This window comes from Grammomys surdaster, unplaced genomic scaffold (genome assembly GCF_004785775.1).
Source record: "Grammomys surdaster isolate TR1022 unplaced genomic scaffold, NIH_TR_1.0 125635, whole genome shotgun sequence".
In the NCBI taxonomy this organism is placed as follows: Eukaryota; Metazoa; Chordata; class Mammalia; order Rodentia; family Muridae; genus Grammomys; species Grammomys surdaster.
In genome coordinates, this window is record NW_021620473.1 from 2147554 (window position 1) to 2168602 (window position 21049).

At 37.6% G+C, this 21049-nt stretch overlaps 1 protein-coding gene across 3 annotated transcripts in view; it reads left to right on the plus strand.

Annotated features, from left to right (window-relative positions):
- Positions 1-21049, plus strand: part of Nell1 (neural EGFL like 1) — an 829837-nt gene that overhangs the window by 805503 nt on the left and 3285 nt on the right. For all 3 annotated transcript variants that reach the window (XM_028787438.1, XM_028787439.1, XM_028787440.1), the window contains 3 exons: positions 7615-7808; positions 14914-15090; positions 17409-17633. In XM_028787438.1, the coding sequence (XP_028643271.1) occupies positions 7615-7808; positions 14914-15090; positions 17409-17633 (596 nt within the window). The remainder of the gene's footprint in view (positions 1-7614; positions 7809-14913; positions 15091-17408; positions 17634-21049) is intronic.

Sequence of the window (21049 nt, forward strand, 5' to 3'; positions counted from 1 at the left end):
CCTTGGGAAGTTTATGAAAGCTCTCTCATCACATTTTCATACCAATGTTTCAATATCTGCTAAGTCTAGGGAATGGTTTTGCAATAAGCTATCAGGAGGAGCATCAGAACCTGGCCTAGGAGGACAAGTTCCCTGGAAGCTTGCACACATGCACAAGACAACAGTGATGAATAGTCATCTGCTAGTTGTTGACACCAAGAATTAAGGTCAGGATCAAGGTACTACTTGCAGGGATAGCTAGTACAGACCATATTGTTTCCTGTATTGAAAGAGTCCTTTTAAGAGGGCTAATGCAGAGACCAAAAAGATGACCCTGGACAAACATTGAAACCTTCCAGTGGCAAGCAACATGGCTCATAATGAAGTCATATCCCATTTTTCTCTGCTAGCTATGTGACATGCTTTGTGACAGATAAGTGATCTGAGTCCCTTACTGTGCTTGGTGATACCTTCCAATGTGTTATGCATGTCAGCCTCATTCTTGATAGTCTGTGCTCTAAAGCAGAGCTTCTAGCTAAATGTGGAAAGGCAGAATGCAAGATCACACAACCAGGAAGCCTTATTCTGGTCCTGGAGTAAACTGTGTAGCTTAATGTTCTGTAAGCCCATTGCTTTACAAGTTGCAGGAGCCCTTGTCTTTCTCTGCATTTTATCAGAGTTATTCTGCTGATGTGCACTATACGCTCCTTTTCCCAATGTCTTTCTGCCGTCATAAAAAAGTAATACCACTATAGCTGTGGGGAGGCACCTGTGCTCTACCCTGTCTATTACTAATAACCCCCTAGCTATGTTCTCATTTCTGAGTCACTAATGTCAGGTAATGGTTTCCAAGTCAGAATTCACACAGCTGAATGTTCAAATTCCGGCTTACATTTCCTTTTCTGACACATCACCTGTTTTGAGTCTGATATGCTGCAAAAGTTATTCAAGAAGGAGAAATATGGGATAATGAAATAGTTCATTTTCTTGACTCACTACTCATCTTTGGGAAAGGTGTTTTTGTTAAGTACTGAAATCAACCTGTAGCAGCTTCAGCTCCTAAGGCAAGCACTGTTACAGTTTTTATGGCATTAAGATTCCTGCAGAGCCATTTTTTTTTCTTTCTCGTAGGAGTAGGGAGATTGTTTGGGGCTAAGTTGGGAATGGTTTGATTGCCTCTGATATAAACATCTCTGAAGTATATTTTTTCCATTCCCAAGTAACCTCGCAACCTTGAATCAAAGAAGGAATCAGACAGACTGTGTGCAGCTAGACTTCTCTTAGCGTAAAATTGAGTATGGTAATCACAGCTTTCAGAATTTGTGAAAATACCAATGTAAGAAAATTAGCTCTAATGCAAGCTTAGCCATGGAATCTTATTGAGAAAAGTCTTATTTGAGTATGGAGCATTTAAATAATAAACCTATAAGGGAAAACACAAGGAAGTCTCAAAAAACCTAGTATTTACAAAAAGAAAAACAAGGCTTCTGTAATGACTATGGATTTGAGCATGAAATGATTCGGTTGATTTTTGTACATTGTCTCTTGTCAGACTGTAAGCTTGTCTGATGATTTGCAGAAGCCTCCTGGGAGCGTATCTTTGCACTTGCTCAGCAGAGAACAACAATTGCAATATGTAAATAGGGTGCCTCTTCCTTTTGGACGCCTTGGGATATGTGTAATAGCTTAGGTTGGCTTTGTGCAGAGCAAACAGGTCTGTTACCAAGAATATGAATAATGTTAGTTTCCATAATTGCTAACATCTGGCTTTCCATAAATCTGTTAAATTGCATGGAAGGAGAATTAGGTTTCTGTGTCATAAGTAAAGCAATTACATGGAGTTCTGTAGGCAACACAGCTCTGTACTGACTTTGAAATCCTTCCATTCTGTAGAGAACATTTGGGTTTCACATTTTGTTTTTATTATGGACAGGAGGTTTGCTTGACATTGTGCTCTGTTTTTGTGAAAGGAAAGGATTGCTAATGTCTTTGCAGTTTTGTAAACTTGAAATAGCCAAACACTAAACTATCATTTCAGGAATGGGAATTAACATTTTAGGGTGGTAATTAACTGCCAATTTTGAGATTAGTTTAGACAGAGCAAAAATTGGTTATGGTTTGGTTGAAATTTGGTAGCAAAACCTATTCAGATACGTTATCATAAGTTAGCTGTGGAGGACCACGAGACTCAAGATGAGGTTGTTACTTTATCCAAGGTGTTCCCAAAACCCATCTCCACCCAACCTAAAAGAGGGTACTTCTTCCCCTAGACCAAGCAGAGAAGGGCCACCCAGAACCCCCTCTGACTGTCGATCTGAATTCTTGCTTAGGCTGCGAGGCTAAGCACTGCAAGGGAATATAAATAAAAGATAAAAATATCTCTCTGGGTTCCCTGAGGGACAAGCCTGACTGCATAGGGGTTGATGTCAAAAGTATCCCCTCTCCAGGAAAAAGACATTGGGATGGGTATGGCGCTCATGCCTCACTGAACAACGACAGGGGGACCGGAGCCATTACAAGGTCCCCTTCAATTACTGGAGGTCAGACCTCTATCCCCACCTTCTCAAGTTTAGAACTGCCACAGCCCTTCTATACTTAGAGAAGGGAGGAGATGTCAGGGGCAGCCCTGCTTACACACTGAAGGCCTAAAATCAGCCATAGGCCTAAAATCAGCAATAGGCCTGTCATACATGTATACTAACACCAAGTCTTGAGACTCAGTGGAAAAACATTGAAACAGATGGGTATAAGCTATTGTAAACAGGCAGCTTTTGTGGAAATTTACCAGTCTGAGTAGTCATAGACCTTGTAAATAGGTAGCCTTGGCAGACAATACCAACTTAGATAAGGACAAGTGAGTCATAGGCAGAGTCATAGTGACCTGTCCCCTGAACCTTCACACAGCTGATACCCGGTTCTGAAAAATATCTGTATTCCCCCTGAACACCCACACATCAGTGTCATCCCCTTCCCCACATCCTGCCTTTCTGTGTTTATAACCCCTGTGTGAATGAATTACAATTTGAGAAAAAATAAATAAATTATTTTAAAAAAGAAATTATATTTCTAAACAGTTTTTAGATAGATTTATCAAGTGGTCCCCTTTGCCCTTTTCCTAAATAAGTGATAGAAAAATGAAATTGTTTCAGAGGGGGTAAGATTTTGATTTTCTATTTCACTATGATTATTCTTTTGTATGTTTATTCTACTTTATATTAGAATCAAGGATATTTCAGACTATTAATTAGTAAGAAAATATTTTCCTTGAGGGCAAAATATTGGTTATTCCCTGTGCTTGCTGAACACTCCATAAATAAAATTTCATCAGTATAGGATATATAAAGAGTATTCCTTGGTAAATTTCATGAATTTATATATTATATGTTATATGTATGTATATTATATTATATGTTACATGTAACATATAATATATTATATATTATATATTGCCTAAAATGTTTTCTGCCATTTGGGCACTGAAGAAAATGTGCAACAAAATGACAGCTCTACCCTCAGCGAACTCACTGCCCATAGTGGTGTGCACATCAACTGATGACTGCTGGGGGGTAGAGAGAGTCAGTTTTCTCCATTGGATATGGCTCCTGGTAATAGTTCTATATTCGAGGAGATGGTTCTATACCCAGGCACAGACTAACAGCACCAAGTGGGTTCATTAGGTTTTAAAAAAGAGAGAGAGAGAGTGCATGAAATTGGAAAAGAAAATATTTCAGAACAATGGGATTAGTTAGTAAAAAGTGGGGATTTAGTTTAATCAAAATATAATGTACAGGGATATTAGTTACCATTCAGAAGTTGGTGGGAAGTCCCCTATTGCTGAAGACAGCATATATTGCATCAGAAAACACATAAAAGCAAGCTGCTACTGATCTCAAATCTTCATGGCTACTGGCTAGATGTCATAATGGTGGAAGGTGCTATGTGTGCTACTGGAGGAAAGAAGTATCTTACACAGCTATGAATGTGAACCGTGGGATCTCAAACTATTTCTTGAATAACAAGACATTCCCACTGGTACAATAGTGGCATAAATATTATGCGAAGAACCAACTTCTCTCTGATCAGATTTAAAGGCTATTTCAGAAAAAGCAAGCTCATATCTAATATTGATACTAGGGCCAAGAACATATGCATAGCTAAGTCAGAAGCTCCAGGGGAGACCTACTGTTATTACTCTGCTAACAAGACGTGATATGAAACCAACTCCCAATAACTTATTGCTGTAACCATAGTTTTCTACATTTGTCGAACGCCATCAGAAAAGTTCTCTTTTTTATATGATAATTAATGGACCCCAAATGCACAAAGTATAAAGAATTACAGACTGCAAAATGTATATATGTTATATTTCCTCCTCCTAAGACTCCGCTATCATCATAATGAGGGTTCAGAAGAATAAAACATTGCTGCAAATTAGCATCATATTTAGAGATTATCAACAGTGTTTTAAATATACACACTCATTATAACAAGAAATAAACACTGCAGTTTCATTATACTATCTATAATTTGGTTTTCATATGAGTCAAGATTTGTTATGAATGTTTGTATAATGGTAAAGGACTCCAGAGTAGAAAAGAAGTCCATGGGTATATGCTCTCTTACAGGTGAAGTGGCTGGTTCATTATAAGCACTGAATAGAAAGGAAAATAGGATTCCAACTTGGATCTACTAACTTTTTCACTCAGAGCTGACTTTGCTTGGGAATAGTTAGAGGAAGAATGAGAAGACAAAGGGGGTTCTAGAAAGGATCACCACCCTACATAATGTGTCGTGAATGGTCTTGCTTAAGAATGCCATGAAACATGCTTCTAAGATGAGGGAGCCCTTGCTGTGCTGAGTTAGAATCCAGGTATCAAATTTTTCATCCTTTCCACGGCTTTCATTTATTGTTTATTAACTAAATGACTTCCCTGAGACTTCAGTTGTTAGAACAGGAAGAGAAAGTATATCTTAGAAGCAAATAGGTTCTAGAAACGATGGTATGTAAGCTTAGTGGTGGAGGCTTAAAATCACAGAAACTCTGGAGGGCTATGTAAGAGGATTTCACATTCAAGGTTAGCCTGGGCTCCTGAACATGTGAGCTCAGTACAGGCAATGTCAAGAGACACTGCCCCAAAGTAAAAAGCATAAAGAGGCCTGGGGATGGAGCTTATCCAAAAGGCACCTGTGTAGCATGCACAAGACTGCAGGTTCAACCCCCCAGTGTCACAAAATATATAGCATCGAAACTACTTAATGTCTTCTTGTATTGTTGCCATGAATCTGTTTTATAGCAACATGGTCCCTGCAGTCAGGAAGAGAACATAGGTCACAGATTTCCCATTATTTTCAAGTCATAATTGCTTCAAAACTGTAACACACTTGGGGTAATTGCATCATTTTACACTCAGAATGTCAACTAAATGTACTCAAGGGATCTATGTAAGATATAATGTTTGAAAATTAATCTTAGAGTCTAGGGTGTAAGTTGTGGAAAGTAAATAGAAACAACAAAAACACTGCAGTACACTTTAGCTCTTGAGTTGATACAGGAAAACAAAATCCTCCAGAAGCACTCCACAGTGTATTAAATGATAATTACATACCTATCCATACCTCAGTTTCCCTGCTTTAAAAACTTAAGCTCACTTTCTCTCTTGTGATCACTAAAGCATAACTGATTCTTGAAAAACAAGAGCTGTCAGGATATTCATCGTCTATATGTATACAAATACACATAAGTGCACATATATATTATACATATATACATATACATATACATATACATATACATATACATATACATATACATATATATATATATCCACATGTATCAGTAAAATTGCTGCTATGGCTTCAAAATTGTAAGATTCCCAAAATTTGATTTTATGTATGCATACTCACACACAGACACACACAGACACACACACACACATATACACACAAACACACATACCCCATGTCCTAACCTTCAGATCCTTCCCATCTTTCCACCTACCCAACTTCACCTCCCAACTTTGCTTTTTTTCTCTTTCAAATAAAAAAACTCCAAAAAACAAAACTCAAAAAACACAAACAAACAAACAAAATCAATATGAAAAGATACCAAATAAAATAAAACAAAAATCTACAAAAGTATCATAACTGTTTTATCTTATGATACTGTTTTATGTTTCTTGGTGTCACTCATCCCCTCTGGCTCTTACAATCTTTCTGACTCCTCTTCCTCAGAGCTCCCTGATCTCTAAAGGGAGGAGTTTGTTGAAGATACCCCATTAACGACTGGGTATCCCAAAGTCTCTTACTCTCTGCACATTGTCTAGTTGTGAGCCTCTGTGTTAACTCCCATTGTCCTGCAAGAAAAAAAGCCTTCTCTAAGGAGGGTTGATTATGTTATCCTAATGAAGTACAACTTCACACAGATATTAGGATGGGATTCAGATGAGATCACATTATTCTAACATTCTGCCTCCTACAAGACTCCTGTTTAATGATCAGTAGCCTTGTCGATGGCTCTCCAAGTCATATGTTCTGTTTCCTTAGCTTTGTGACAGCAGTGTCTTGCATGTTCTTCTGTGTTACTTTAATATCAGTCACATCTGTTGTGCCAATAGCCTTGTACACAATAGAGTTTCATCATCTGAAGGGTATTTGTAGACATGGCTAGAGATTAATGAAAGGGGTGAAAGATTCTGACAGACACAAGACAAGTGCCTTCCAATACAGCTTAAATGCGTGTAGAAAGAAAGGTCAAGTACGATTTTCTTGATATGACACCATCACCAATGAACAGAAGTTGCTGGGTAAGATATTTGATCTAAATTTAATGAATACGTTTCTTTTAAAGTAGCCCTTTAAAGGCAAAAAGGCTGCCTTTCAAGCTTGGCTGTCAGGAAAGGGCTCAAGAGGGACTACGCAGGAGTGTATTTGAGGCGTTGAGGTCACTCAAGTTTAAACTGCCAGGTAGAGTGACTGGAGTTGTTTGATTTCCCTATTATGTTGTCAGTGAACACAATATTCAATATGCTTGTCTTCAGCACCATCCAATCCATACCTTCTGGAGCCCTGATTCTTTTTTATATTATTTTTTGTGATACCCAATATTTTTGGACCATTGGGGTGCTATTTTAATATTAAATAAGACACCTACCAAAAATGATGCAACCTCTTCACTCAAAGCCCTGCCATCAGGATCTGGGGCAGTCTGACTGAGTCAAAATTTCTTTAATTACCCACTTGTTTCCATTCAGTAGATTATGCATACACAATTATTTTCTACATGAGCTAGGCTTCAAAGGGCGTATTCTGTAGTTGATGAGTTATCAAAATTCATGGCCACTATAAGAGAATAGAGGTGAAAGTGGATATTTTAACTAGTTAGGCATCTGTAAATTTGATCTCATAGAAGCTTCAGGCTAGCTGGCAGTGGGCATGCATTTTCACTCGGTGAGCCTTAGTACCGTGATTCTCCTCAACAGAGTATTTGCCTTGTAGAGTAAATGAGCAAACGCAGATGACAAAGGATCCAACAACAGGTAAATCCACCATAGTGCTGCTCAATGATACTGTGCATTATTGAGTGTTTCCTAAGTTCATTTGCCTGGGTTTTGAAGTTCTGTGGTTTGTTTATTGCAGATATTGATGAATGTGCCTTAAGGACTCACACTTGTTGGAATGACTCTGCCTGCATCAACTTAGCAGGAGGATTTGACTGCCTGTGTCCCTCTGGACCCTCCTGCTCTGGTGACTGTCCCCACGAAGGAGGGCTGAAGCATAATGGTCAGGTGTGGATTCTGAGGGAAGACAGGTGTTCAGTCTGTTCCTGCAAGGTAAGGCTGACAGGATGTAATGATGGGTGTGGTTGTTCTTCCTCTCTGCCCACCACGGTTTCTTTTTTCTGCCCTTGAGCTCATTAGTCCCTAACTTCTCAAAAGGGCTTATCCATTCTGATCTACAATAGAATGAATGATGATGGGTGACTAGCAAGTTGGATTTGAATTCACTATGGTTTTTGTAGCAAGGGGTTTGGAGCCTTGAGAAGAGGTTGCCTCTCAGGAGAGGCTGGGAAGAGCAGTCAAGATTGTTTTTTGAACTGAGAGCCACAGTACGTTAGTTGTTGGTCAGGTGAGAATTTTCAGGAACCTGTATTCTACACTTATACAAGTTTGCAGGCTCAGAAATCTCTGTCTTAATTTGTCAATTCCAAGGACTCTCCTTCCCTGGCTCACAGCTTATGGGAATATCATCGAGAAAACTAGGCTCACAGGTCAGAAATGAATGTGTGAACAAATGGTGAGGGTACCATTGTGGCTCCTTTGTAACCAATGTCTTTGTTTTTCTCATTTCTGGGGTATCTCTTAGGCTAAGTCCCCAGAATACAAGAAAACAACACTTTTCCAATAGTATGGTGGTTCCATTGTAACTGATGTCTTTGTCTTTCTCATTGCTGGAGTATCTCTTAGGCTAAGTCGCAAGAAAGCAAATTGGTGGCTTATGGAATACACTATTGCAACATTGTGGTCTTACTGATTGCTTTGCAAAATGGGCCCATTAAATGTTTGATTTCCTAATTTTTTTGTTGTTGTTGATTTTGCCATTTTATTTTCATTTGTCCTTACTTTGCCGTAGCTTTTGCCTTAAATACTGGAATGAAATTATTTAATCTTTGGCTTTAAAGGCATTGAAAACAAGAAAAATATTTGCTTAGTAGTTTCTTAGGAAGCCAAGCCTCCTAATAAATTCTGTGTTTCCCAGAAATGGAGTAGGACTGAGCCTGAGAAACCTATGTGATTCACCGTCTGCACTGACATCTGCCCACATTTCAACAGAACCCAGGGGTTTACTTGGAAGAGATACATCACCATATTTTTAACCCATGGCACCTATTTTCTCCCTTTCCACTTAAACCTAGTTCCGTAACCCAAATTTAGATTTATTTTTCCTATTTATTAAGCATCATATACTAGGCTATGTTCCAAATAACCCATAACTAGAAAACAGCATCATATTTCATGTGAGCACAGCTTTGAATGATGAAGAAAATATCATTATGAATCAAGTAACTCATCCCCTTTCTCAAGATACCCACTTATACAGAGCCTTTGATTCCCCCTATCCCAAGCTTACTCTTTCCCCACAGAGCGTTGGTGTCTTATAAGCCAGTGAGGTCAGCTGTCCTCCCAACTTTAGGGAGCTCAAACACTCAGCTTGGAAATCTAGTACATGGATAGGATATTATCAGCAGCCAAATGAGTGCTATCAAGTGTAGTAGCGAACCAAGTGGTATTGAAACAAAGAACAAGAATTCTAAGGAAAAGAAAAGATTGTTTTATGTTAGAATAGTGAACACAGAAAATTAAAGAGGCTGGCTACTACATTCCCTGTTCTGGCAGTAAAGTGGGGAAACTTCTTTCCAAACTTCTGAGTATGATTGAAATCTCTGAAAACCCAGATTTTCAGGTTTTCTAGACCACTGGAATATTGAGTACAGTGAAATCAAACACTTTTAACTATATCTGTAACTGCACTTAAGTCCATGATAACCCAGGGATCCAACCAAAATGAATGTTCTCCCGTGCTTCTGTCCCTGTACTAATAATAGAAGCAGCCTGCTTTTCCTCTTCTCCGTTGTTTTCTATAGTATCCCTAATCTCTTCTGAGGGACTTGGATGCAGCTGACACCCTAGATGATCAACTCTTAGAGTCTTGTTAATAAACTTTATTAGTAATAATCTACACTACCACTTTCACATTTTTGAGGAATGAATGAGGTCGATATTTTAACTATTTGTTTAAAACAAACAATAGAATAATGTTGTACATAATATTCTGACTTTTAAAAGATATATTTTAAAATTATCTTTATTTTTTGAGATTATAATAAAATTACGACATACCTTCTTTTTTGTCTCCCTCCATATCCCCATATAGCCCTTGCTTGCTTTCAAATTCTAGGCCTTCTCTTTTTCTTGAACTAATTGCATGTCTGTGTCTCTGTGTGTCTATGTGTGTCTGTATCTATGTGTGTGCATACCTCTAAATATACAAATACAAACTCCTCAGTCTACTCGATGTCACCTATATGCACATGAGTTTGCATTTTTTGAGCTTACCACTGAGCATTGGAAAACCAACAGTGACTTGTCCCCAGGGAATACCATTTCCCCTATTCTCAGGATTCCTTAACTGCCTATAATTCTAACTTAAGCTTGAAGCCTTGTGAACTTTCCCCTGTTTTTATTAGCATGTCTCCATTTGTGTGTCAGGACCTTTCTCCTGCTTCAGAGTAACATAGGGAACTTGTTGGAACTCTTGATCCAGAGTTTGTGGTTTAAGTTTCTAGAACAGTAGACATAGGGTGGTAACCACAATTTGCCTTTGTACCTAGTTACCAGAATGTATCAATACCTTGGGTCTAGGAACCGTTCAGTCTTGCTTTTAACAAAAATCATATTTTCTTATTCCACAACCTCCCTATGATACAAAAATACATCTTACAGGAAAATCATTCATAACAGTCTATTTGGATGTCTATCATTTGTTCTATTACTAATTTTCTACATTGGAATGTCCCATTCTTCTCTGTGGATCTCTTTTATACTTTTTTATAAATGTGACAATGAGGGTATTTTTGTCCCTAATTTTTAAAGAGGATGAAGTTGGTGGAATATACTATAACCTAATATTGAAATCAATAATTTGAAAAACAATTGATATCACAGTCTGATTAGTTTGTGAGAAAGGACAATACATACATCTAGAGTAATAATCCTAATTTTATAGTTTATGTCACAAAATAGTAGACATTTCATTAAGCACCATTTAATAAATATTTTAGATTTTTGAACTATGAGCATTGTGTCACAAATCCTCAATCTCACCACTGTGTTTTGAAATCATCTGTAGGTTCTATGCAACTAGATTAGAAGTTTGGGTTCCAGAGATATTATCAGGCAGCTGCTGAATGTGGACCTGGCCATCAACTTGCTAACTGGTAGTTTATATATTTATTTAGTGACTATATATGGTTTTCATATAAATCCAAATACTCAATTTAAGCATTTCAGGACAATGACATAAATGTGAATTGTGCAGTTTGGGGTGAGTGGATCAGCATTTCAATAGGTCAACAATAAAATGTGTAATCCAAAATTTAAGACCTAGAATTTTACACAGTCTAATACATTCAAATATTGTTCTATCAGTGAGAATTTTCCTGCTTTTAAAAATCTAGAATTAAACATAATTCTTCTTAATTGTGGATGGTTGAACTTTCATTATAAAATTACATGGAAACACCAACGTGCTGAGCAGGAGAGTGAGAATTCAGCTTTGATATCTCAGTGGAACTGAGGTCACTATCAGAGCTGGACAGGGGTCAGGCTCTTGGCACAGCCCACAAAACAAAACGAGGGGGACAGTGTGCTGAGATGGGCCTGTTCTCACTCACACTTGGTTTCCAGTGTGACTGCATTTTCTTTATAACAACATTCCAATTGTATTAATGAAGCCACCTTTGGCATTTCCATTATCAAACATGATTTTTCTTGACAGTTACTCAGTAATTCAAAGCCAGCGGGAACATTGTCATTGTTCTGAAACCTAATAGAATCTAAGGGGGGCCTCAATGGTGTTTTCCCATAATTGATGAGATGTGAAATTGCTTTATTCTGCACTGACCCTGAAGGCTATCCACTCATTTCTATTCATTCTCTTAACTAGTAGGTAAGCTTGAATCTCATGGAAAGAAATACAGTAATCTGTGAAAATAATTTATCGTTTTGCTTGATGCTGGACTAAACCACATGGCCAAGCTATGTAGTTTCTGATGCCTAGACATTTAATACCTAGAAAATGAAATAGATTAGTAATAAAATTAAGTTGATGGGGCTTGGGGATACAGGTAAGTGGCAAAGTGCTTGCCTGGTATATGTGTGTCTCTAGGTTCAATTCCCAGCTCTAAAACAAGAAAGATGGACTGTTATACAAAATTATTGTAATGTACTATTTTAGCAAAAGTTATGGGAATCAGGATATAAGCCCGTAGGCTAAGGACGTATTGTTGGAAGATTCCTATGATCTGTAATCATTAGTGGTAGGCTATGTAAAATATTTGGCTTAATTAACCTGATCACCTCTAGATTCCCCTCCTCTGTGTGTGTGTGTGTGTGTGTGTGTGTGTAATGTGTGTGTGTGTATGTGTGTCTTTGTGTATGTGTTTGTATATCTTACACTCTATATCCACATATGTACATATTGATAGAAAGTCTATGTTTTTATAAAATTAACGTATATGTATGCACACACAAGTGTCTCTGTGTATTTCATCCCTTGATAGTTTAGAACAGTTCTCTCTTATCATTTTTATAGTAGAGACAATAGATAAAATTTGAGTGAAGGCCCCTTTCCACCCTCTTCAGTCATTATAAGACAAAAGTAGCCAGCATCTCCTTTCCAATCTCTGTGAGGAATATAGTTCTTTTTAAAGATTTCTACTTTAGCTTCCGTTGAACTTACCTTGCCATCCAATTTTTATAGAAGAAATAGACTAAGGCTTCATGGGAAGGCCCATTGTGTTTGTAGACACCAGTAACTATGAAGCTGCATATTCATGGGAAATGATAGATACAGTATCTGATAAAAAAAAAAAAGCTGTGACTGGCAAGAGAGATGATGTGTATCTAATAGGATGAAATGCAACATGCATCAGGAAAGCCACATATGCCCAATCAACCAGCCACAGGAGATGGGGCAGGGATTAATGAGGGTTTTGTTTTCGTTAAGCTCAATATCAGTCAACACTGTGACATAACCAATATAAAAAGGTAAAATAGACAGCATTAGAGAAAGCATACCAAAAGTTAATCCATGGAGACACAAACCAATGCCACCCCTTGTTTCTCAAGACTTATATTTAGTTACCTGACTTGAAAAATGAAGGCATAAATTTCAACCTCATAAATCATCAGTATTAAATATTCTATAGGTAAATGACTTATATAATTTTGTAAAAGATAAGTGTTCAGTTTTTGACTAATAAAGACAGTGAATATTATACTTAGTAGTCAAAGATTGAAAAAAGGGGTAGCCACTAAAGCTGCTGTATAGTGAAAAATTGCAAAGAATTGAAACAGGTTGAGGAATCAGAGACGTTTTTCCCAGGCATAATTTGGTGAACACTTACAAATGAGCTTCTAAGAAATGTTATAAGAGAATACAAGGGCTATGATTTCAAGTAATAGTTAGTAAAGTCAGCAAAGAGATAACAAGACTAAGACACACAGACATGTACCCTGAATACTTTCCTTGGTGTGAGATCCCAAGAATGGATAGGTTCAATTATAGTCTTTGTAACTTTTAGCTTTGGCTATTACAGTGAAGGTAGACTTCACATCCTTTAAATTATTTCCTATTCTTATGGTTGAGTTTTAAAAATATTCAAAAACAGAACCATAGGGAGATGATGAGAAATGGGTCAGTTGTTCTTCCAGAGGATTCAAGCTCAATTGGTCAAGCACCAATTTAGGGTAGTTTACAACCACCTTTAGTTCCATCTCCAGAGGATCCAGTGACCAGTATAGGCACATGCACACGCACATGCACACACACACACTTATTTTTTCAATAAAAGTAAATCTTTAACAAAAATAAATGTACCCATAAATGGTAGCCAAAGTCCTCACACTTTAGATTCTCTGTCAACAGAAGCATAACACTAGTTTGATGAGTAGATAGTAGACATGCTATAAGTACTCAGTCTTAACATCCAGTGATATTGACCTTTAGTATTTTATAACTGAGTGCCCAGGACTAATACTCCTGGAACTCTTATGTATCTATCATTTGATGGACTGCTTTATGGAAGAAGGTGACAACTAGTCATAAGCTCCTCAAATAAGCAATATAATGACTTCCTTGTAGAAAAAAATCTTTTGAAACTCTCAGACTTGATTGTAGGCTTAGAGATGATGCTGTATTATGTGATCTGTATAAGGCATTTAACGTCTCTTGACCTCAGTTAGTTCTTCCCATATTTCTCATGGATTGGGGCATATATGAAAGCAGGCAGTGCATTTCAGTGTATTTCCTGCTTTTCTTGTATATAAGGACAATGTAGTCCCATGGTTTTCTACTGAAATGAATTATTTTCTTATTGTCATAGCACACAATACCATGCTTTCATTACATTTCTATACGCACACACGCCATGCAGTTTGCTCTTATTTCTCCACATTTCCCTGGTGTTCCACTTTCCCTTTCCTGTCTGTTCCCCTACCACGACCACCATGTAGTCCCTTTTCCATCTGGAATGCATTTTTTTTATTGCATTCAGTTTAACTGATTATGTTAGCTCTAATTCTTAAATGCAAACATCTTTTCCATTTATTTATTTATTTATTTATTTACTTATTTATTTATTCACTTTGCACCCAAATCACAGCCCCACTCCACTAGTCCTGCTTTACGCAGGACCCTCACCCCTCTTCTCCTGTTCCTCCTCTGAGGAAGAGGAGGCTGAGGACTGTCCTGGGTACCAACCCACCCTGGCACATCAAGTCACTGTAGTACTAGGTACATCCTCAGCTACTGAGGCAAGACAAGGCAGCACAGTTAGGGATACAGGATTCACAAGTTGGCAACAGTCAGGAATAGCCTCTGCTTCACAGAAATATATCTTTTTAAAAAAATGTTAAAAGAACATATTGATGTCCCCTCCTTGGGTGCACTTAGCAATGTCTCCATTTTGAATTGGATGGCCCCAGTAAAGAAAGGCTGTGTCTGCTTTGAACAAGATGGGAAGTAGACAATATAGATTCAGAGCTAAGAGGTTTATTCTGTGATCTCTATGGTCTATTTTCAAGGCTTGATTTTTGGAGTGCATCTGTGCATACATTTTCCTAATCACAAAACCTCCTCGACCTCGCTTCTCAACAGGACGGGAAGATATTCTGCCGGCGGACAGCTTGTGATTGCCAGAATCCAAATGTTGACCTTTTCTGCTGCCCAGAGTGTGACACCAGGGTCACTAGCCAATGTTTAGATCAAAGCGGACAGAAGCTCTATCGAAGTGGAGACAACTGGACACACAGTTGCCAGCAGTGCCGATGTCTGGTATGTCAGTTTCCTGGGGATCCTGATGCCTTTACTGTAGAAAAGGCTATAAATTTGTGAGCTTTTGGGCTGGAGTTCCAAAGTTTCCAGTATTACACATAGCATCATGGACTATGCTTAACCGGTGGCCATGTGCTATGCCTGGAGATATTTACACTACATTTAAAATGCTACAAAATAAAATGAATGTATTTATGGAACAGATTTAACTTGAGCAGTTTGTGTATACCTATATATTTTAGAATGTTCAGAGCAAAGAAATTCCTCATAAAGTGGCCTTAAATGACTGGGGAGTCAGTGATTGTCCAGATAGAGCCAAACTTACTTTTGCTTTTGACGTAATCTTTAATCCTGCCAATAGAAAAATATAATAGAAGATGGAGTTTGGGTGATGAGCAAGACTGAGAATCCAATTCTATAATTGTCTCATAGGCTAGCTTGATGTGGACACTTTGGATATGTCAAAGCACTTCAGTGGTTAGACTTCCATAAATGTTCACAGGTTTATAGGTATCAGTTCAAAGATTCTTAGGAAGATGAGAGAATGTATGTGAAAGATGAATACCGCACTCATCACACAGCAGGCACTTGGCTTAGTGCCATAGAAGAACCTTAATGTGGTAACTGTTATTGGTGCTCTTCTACCCCCTAAAAATTCTGTTCAAAGAGAACAAAGATTATTTTAAATGTTAATATACAGTTATTAACATTGTGCCTGGATTTGGGAATGTTCAAAGAAACCGCAAAATTTCCGTATCTTGTTCAGTGTGCTTCAAATTACCATACAGACAATGCTTTCTAAGAATGGGAAGACTTGAGGGCATGGTACGTTGAGGATTGTGGTGCTCCACCTGCTCCATCTCGCAGCATTCTACCAGAGTCAGCTTGTAAAGCAAGCTCTTAGCTTGGTGCTTAATGTTTATTGAAATGGATTTTTCTCTTTCTGGGTATTATATGTAAACTAGCACACAGAGAAATTGTTCTCTAAGCTTCCATAAATCCCCAGGTTAACGTGCAAGCAGTCATAACATGTATCCTTTACAATCCATCTTAATACTAAGACTGCAACATAGATAAATTCCATTCATGACCAGTTTTACAAATTCCCTTCCAAGGACAAACATATCTAGGACAACTACAGACCTGTTTCCAGCATCAGTCTGGAAAACCATTTTTCTTCCTTGGGAAGCCAGTCATCAGCTGGGATTATTGGGATTTATCTTATATATGACATTTTCATTCAACGAGTTTTAAAAGGACATCTTGAATGTCCAGTCTTTGGGATGTACGTTTTTTTCAACTCACAAAAGCTATTGAGCAGGGATTAATTCGTGGGGAGAATGGGCAAGGGGAATGGCATCTGAAATGTAAATAAGATATCAAATTAAAAAAATTAAATTAAAAATTAAAAAAACCAAAGAAGGCTATTGAGCATTAACTTAAAATTAATTTAGAATAACATTGGTCATATTTATTAAATACTTTATCAAGACTTTGCCTGTACCAGACTCCTGGTGATATCACACAAGCAAGGCAGACACAGTGACAACATGAGTAAGCCGAGAATGTGGAGACATTGACTAAATAATTAAGGAAATGAGAATCACTGCAGCTGACAGTGACATGATGACAGTGAGGCTGTGTGAAAAGACCTTGCTGTTATAGGCAGCTCGTTGGCGCCGCGGCCGAGGACTTAGGTAGAAGCTCCATTTGAGCTATGCTTTGGAGATCTTAGAGTCATAGAATGGTTTCTCCAGAGAACAACCAGTCTAAATTCTGAACTTGAAATCAGCATCTCAGTTGATGCAGCTGTTGAAATACTCCATGTCTCCGAGTATCACTTTGGACCTTAAAAGATGTAGGCATCTCACATCACCACCTGTTTGCTTGTTTATTCTATTAATATCTGTTGGACAAATTTCTGAACATCATCATGGAAGAAAACAAACAATAAAAGTCCAAAAGCTCAAATTAATGTTGAGTTATACCAATTACACAGCATTACCTGAAAAAAACAGTACAACATGATGAAAATAACTATATACTATGCTTGAAACACAAACAAGCTGACTAAAGACTTTCTTTGAACTCTGGATTATGTAGTCAGCAAAACCATCTGGAAGAAGTGATAACTTCTTAGAAGTTATGTGTGTAGAAGGTATGTCTTCACAGAGGAGAATGGATAATACACATCATGGTGTGGGATGGAAGCATTCAGTAAGAAAATGAGAACTGTAATGCTTTCTTTCCCCAAGGGGTACTGGGAATGTAAAACTGCATAAGGATGGAGACAACTCATTTCATCTTTCTTTCCACAGGAAGGAGAGGCAGACTGCTGGCCTCTAGCTTGCCCTAGTTTGAGCTGTGAATATACAGCCATCTTTGAAGGGGAGTGTTGTCCCCGTTGTGTCAGTGACCCCTGTCTGGCTGATAATATTGCCTATGACATCAGAAAAACTTGCCTGGACAGCTCTGGCGTTTCTAGGCTGAGTGGTGCAGTGTGGACAATGGCTGGATCTCCTTGTACAACCTGTAAATGCAAGGTAACTAGCAGCCCTAGTGGGTATGAGCCACAGATAGTTTTCTTTTGAAATCTCTGAATTCAGATTCCATGGAGTGTATGTTCTCATAGGAGGATATTAAGTGTAGACAGATAATAGCTGATCCTTCTATAAAGGCAGATTCCAAATGGACATGGAATAATACAAATTTGCCTGAAAACTACTGAATTTTAACAATAAACTGTAGTCGCAATCATAGAAAATGAAAGTTATTTTAACCTGAGTGTACAAACAAATAGATTTTTGCATCTTGTACATTTTCTGGGGCACTTTTACTTCTGTTTGTATGATCCTATTCCAATGTGTTTGTATTATCTTATTCTATTCAATTGTTAAAATTATTACCCTTTAGATTCCTGCCTGTTTTCTAAGGAGAGACAGGAAGGAGGTGAATCTTGAAGCGAGGGTAGGTTGAGAGAAATGGAGCCTACCCTTAAGAGTATATCTTTCCCTCCTGAGACTCCCTTGGAATAAAATAAATTTTCACTTGTGTGTGGTAGTGGGTGTGTTCCCTTCTCCATTCTGCTCTGTGTATTCCCTGTGCATTCATATGTTCATTGTTTTGAAGGCCCCCCTTTTTTTATGTCCTCTATCTCCTCAAGCTCTTACATTCTTTCTGTCTCATCTTCTGTGAGGTTCTTTGACCCTTAGGATGAGTTTGATGCAGATATTCTATTGAAAGCTAAGTGTTCTGAGATCTCTCAGTCTCTGGATAATGCCTATGACATTGCCTGTGGTCTGTGTATTTTCCCATCTGCTGCAGGAAGAAGCTTCCCTGATGATGGCTGAGCAAAGCATTGTTCTTTGAGTATGGCAAAATGCCATTCAGAGTCACTTTATTGCTACAATTTATTTTTCTTTAGATTAGTGTAGGCACCAGCTTTAATTTTCTATATCTAATAAGATATGTATGTGTTACCATCAGCAATGAAGTCTTTCCATCAGTTTATGGAGAGCAACCTATGCAGCTTTGATAATAGCTTATGTAGTTTGGGAATTCCCATGGACTCCTTTTGCCAGCAACTCAATTAGATGTAACTCAGCCATCCCTGTAGTGGAAGTATCATTTAGTAATATTGAAAGTAACATTTAGTGATAAGAGATGCCCAATGGGAACTTTGTATCACACATTATATTATTTAGATATTCTTCATAAATGTATATATTATAAGGAATATCTACTAGATTTGGCTAAAATATGACCCCTCAAAAACCCCTGAATAAAGATAGTCCCTCCCCATATTCCCTTCTTCATCTATCCGCCTTCTCATCTGATCCTCCTGTCTTGGTCCATCCCCCAACAACCCTCTCATCTGTAACTATATATTCTATTTCTCCTTCTTAGGGAGATCTAGCCATGGCATCTAGTTTCTTACTCTATATCTAATCTCTCTGGTTCTATGGATAGAAGCTTGGTTCTTATCAATTGAACAGCTAATATCTATATATAATCACATACATATCATATTTGGCCTTATGGGTGTGGGATACTTCACTCAAGATGACCATTTTCTAACTACATTTTCCTGCGAATTTCACAATGTCAGTTATTTTAATGACTGAGTATACTCCATTGTATAAATGTACCACATTTTCTTTATCCATTCTTCTGTTGGACAACATCTAGTTTGCTTCCAATATTGGATATTATAAATAGAGAGGCAATGAACATGATTGTGCAACTGTCTCTGTGGAAGGATGATTCATTTTTAGGGTGTATGCTCAAAAGTTAGGTATAACTAGATCTTGAGGTATGTTGATTCCCATCTGTCCAAGGAACCATCATATTGATTTTCATAGTGGCTATACAATTTTCCCTCCAACTAGCAATGGAGGAGTGTTCCCCTTATTCCTTATCTGTGCCAGTATGAGCTATCAACTGTACTATTAGTCCAGCAGATATAAAATGTTATGTCAAAAAAAGGTTTTATTTGCATCTCAATGATAGCTAAGGGTTTTGAACATTTCCTAGTCATTTGAATTTCCTCTAACGAGAATTCTGTGTTTAGATCTGTATCCAATTTTAAAACTAGATTATTTGTTTTGATTTTTACATCTAGTTTCTTGAATTCTTTATATATTTTGGATATTGTAGTGCAACCAATTTAAGTTTATCCCCAACTAGCTTACAAATAAATAAGACTCAGGCTATGTTTGAAAGTTACTGGGGGTCGGGGGTAACCTCGAATCTACTATTCTAACTGATGGCTTGACTACCTCCCCAGTGGTCTACTTCAGATACTTTCTGTTTCTCCTAGCTATCTGTTCATGGTTCCTTTCACCTCATGTCAGTTTTCTCCTCTCTTTCTTTCTTCCTTCTTTACCTAATCTCTCCTTTCTCCTTTCTCTTCTCTACCTACAACCAGGTCAAACCTCATTTACCTCTAATCCCTCCAGTATTTGACTGTAGCCAATACTATTAAACCAATAGTTTTAAATCAAGGAACAAGATTGCACAGAAAAAGCTTGTAAATGTGAGAACTCACTTGTAGGCCTAATCCTTCCCTTCAGGTACAGAATTTAGCATTGCAATACATAGCAACAGACCAAATCTCAACAGAATATTAGTCCTCCATTGGATGTGGAGTTGGAAAAAAATTCCCATTCTGTAGGCAGCTGCTATGAGTTCAAAGATATTCCCTAGTTTCTTATCTATCAGGTTCAGTTGTATATGGTTTTATTTTGAAGTACTTGGTCATTTGGAATTGAGTTTTGTCCAGGGTGATAAGTGTTAATCTGTTTGCCTTGTTTTAGATGCTGCCAATCAGTTTGTCCAGCACCATCTGGCCCTGGGCATTTTGGGGGATAGGAGATATTTAATTGTTGCTTCTATTTTACGAGGGGTTATATATCTGTTTAGATTCCTTATCTGTTCTTGATTTACCTTTAGTAGGTGGAATATATTGAGAAAATTATTCATTTATTTTAGATTTTCCAATTTGTTGGAATACAGGTTATTAAAGTATATTCTGATGACTATCTGGATTTCTTTAGTGTCTGTTGATATGTCCCATGTTGCATCTGAAAATTTCTTATTTTGAATCTGCTCTGTCTTTTAGTTAGTTTGGCTAAGATCTTATCAGTCTTATTGATATTTCTTTTAGAACCAACTTTGTTTTATTATTTGTACAGTTTTTAAATTACTGTCTTATCTATTTTTCAGCCCTGAGTTGGATTATTTCTTGTCTTCTATTCTCTTTGGTTGTGACCTTCTTTCTTTTTCTTTCTTTCTTTCTTTCTTTCTTTCTTTCTTTCTTTCTTTCTTTCATTCTTCCTTTTTTCCTTCCTTCCTTCCTTCCTTCCTTCCTTCCTTCCTTCCTTCCTTCCTTCCTTCTTTCCCTCCCTCCCTCCTCTTTCTTTCTTTCTTTCTTTCTTTCTTTCTTTCTTTCTTTCTTTCT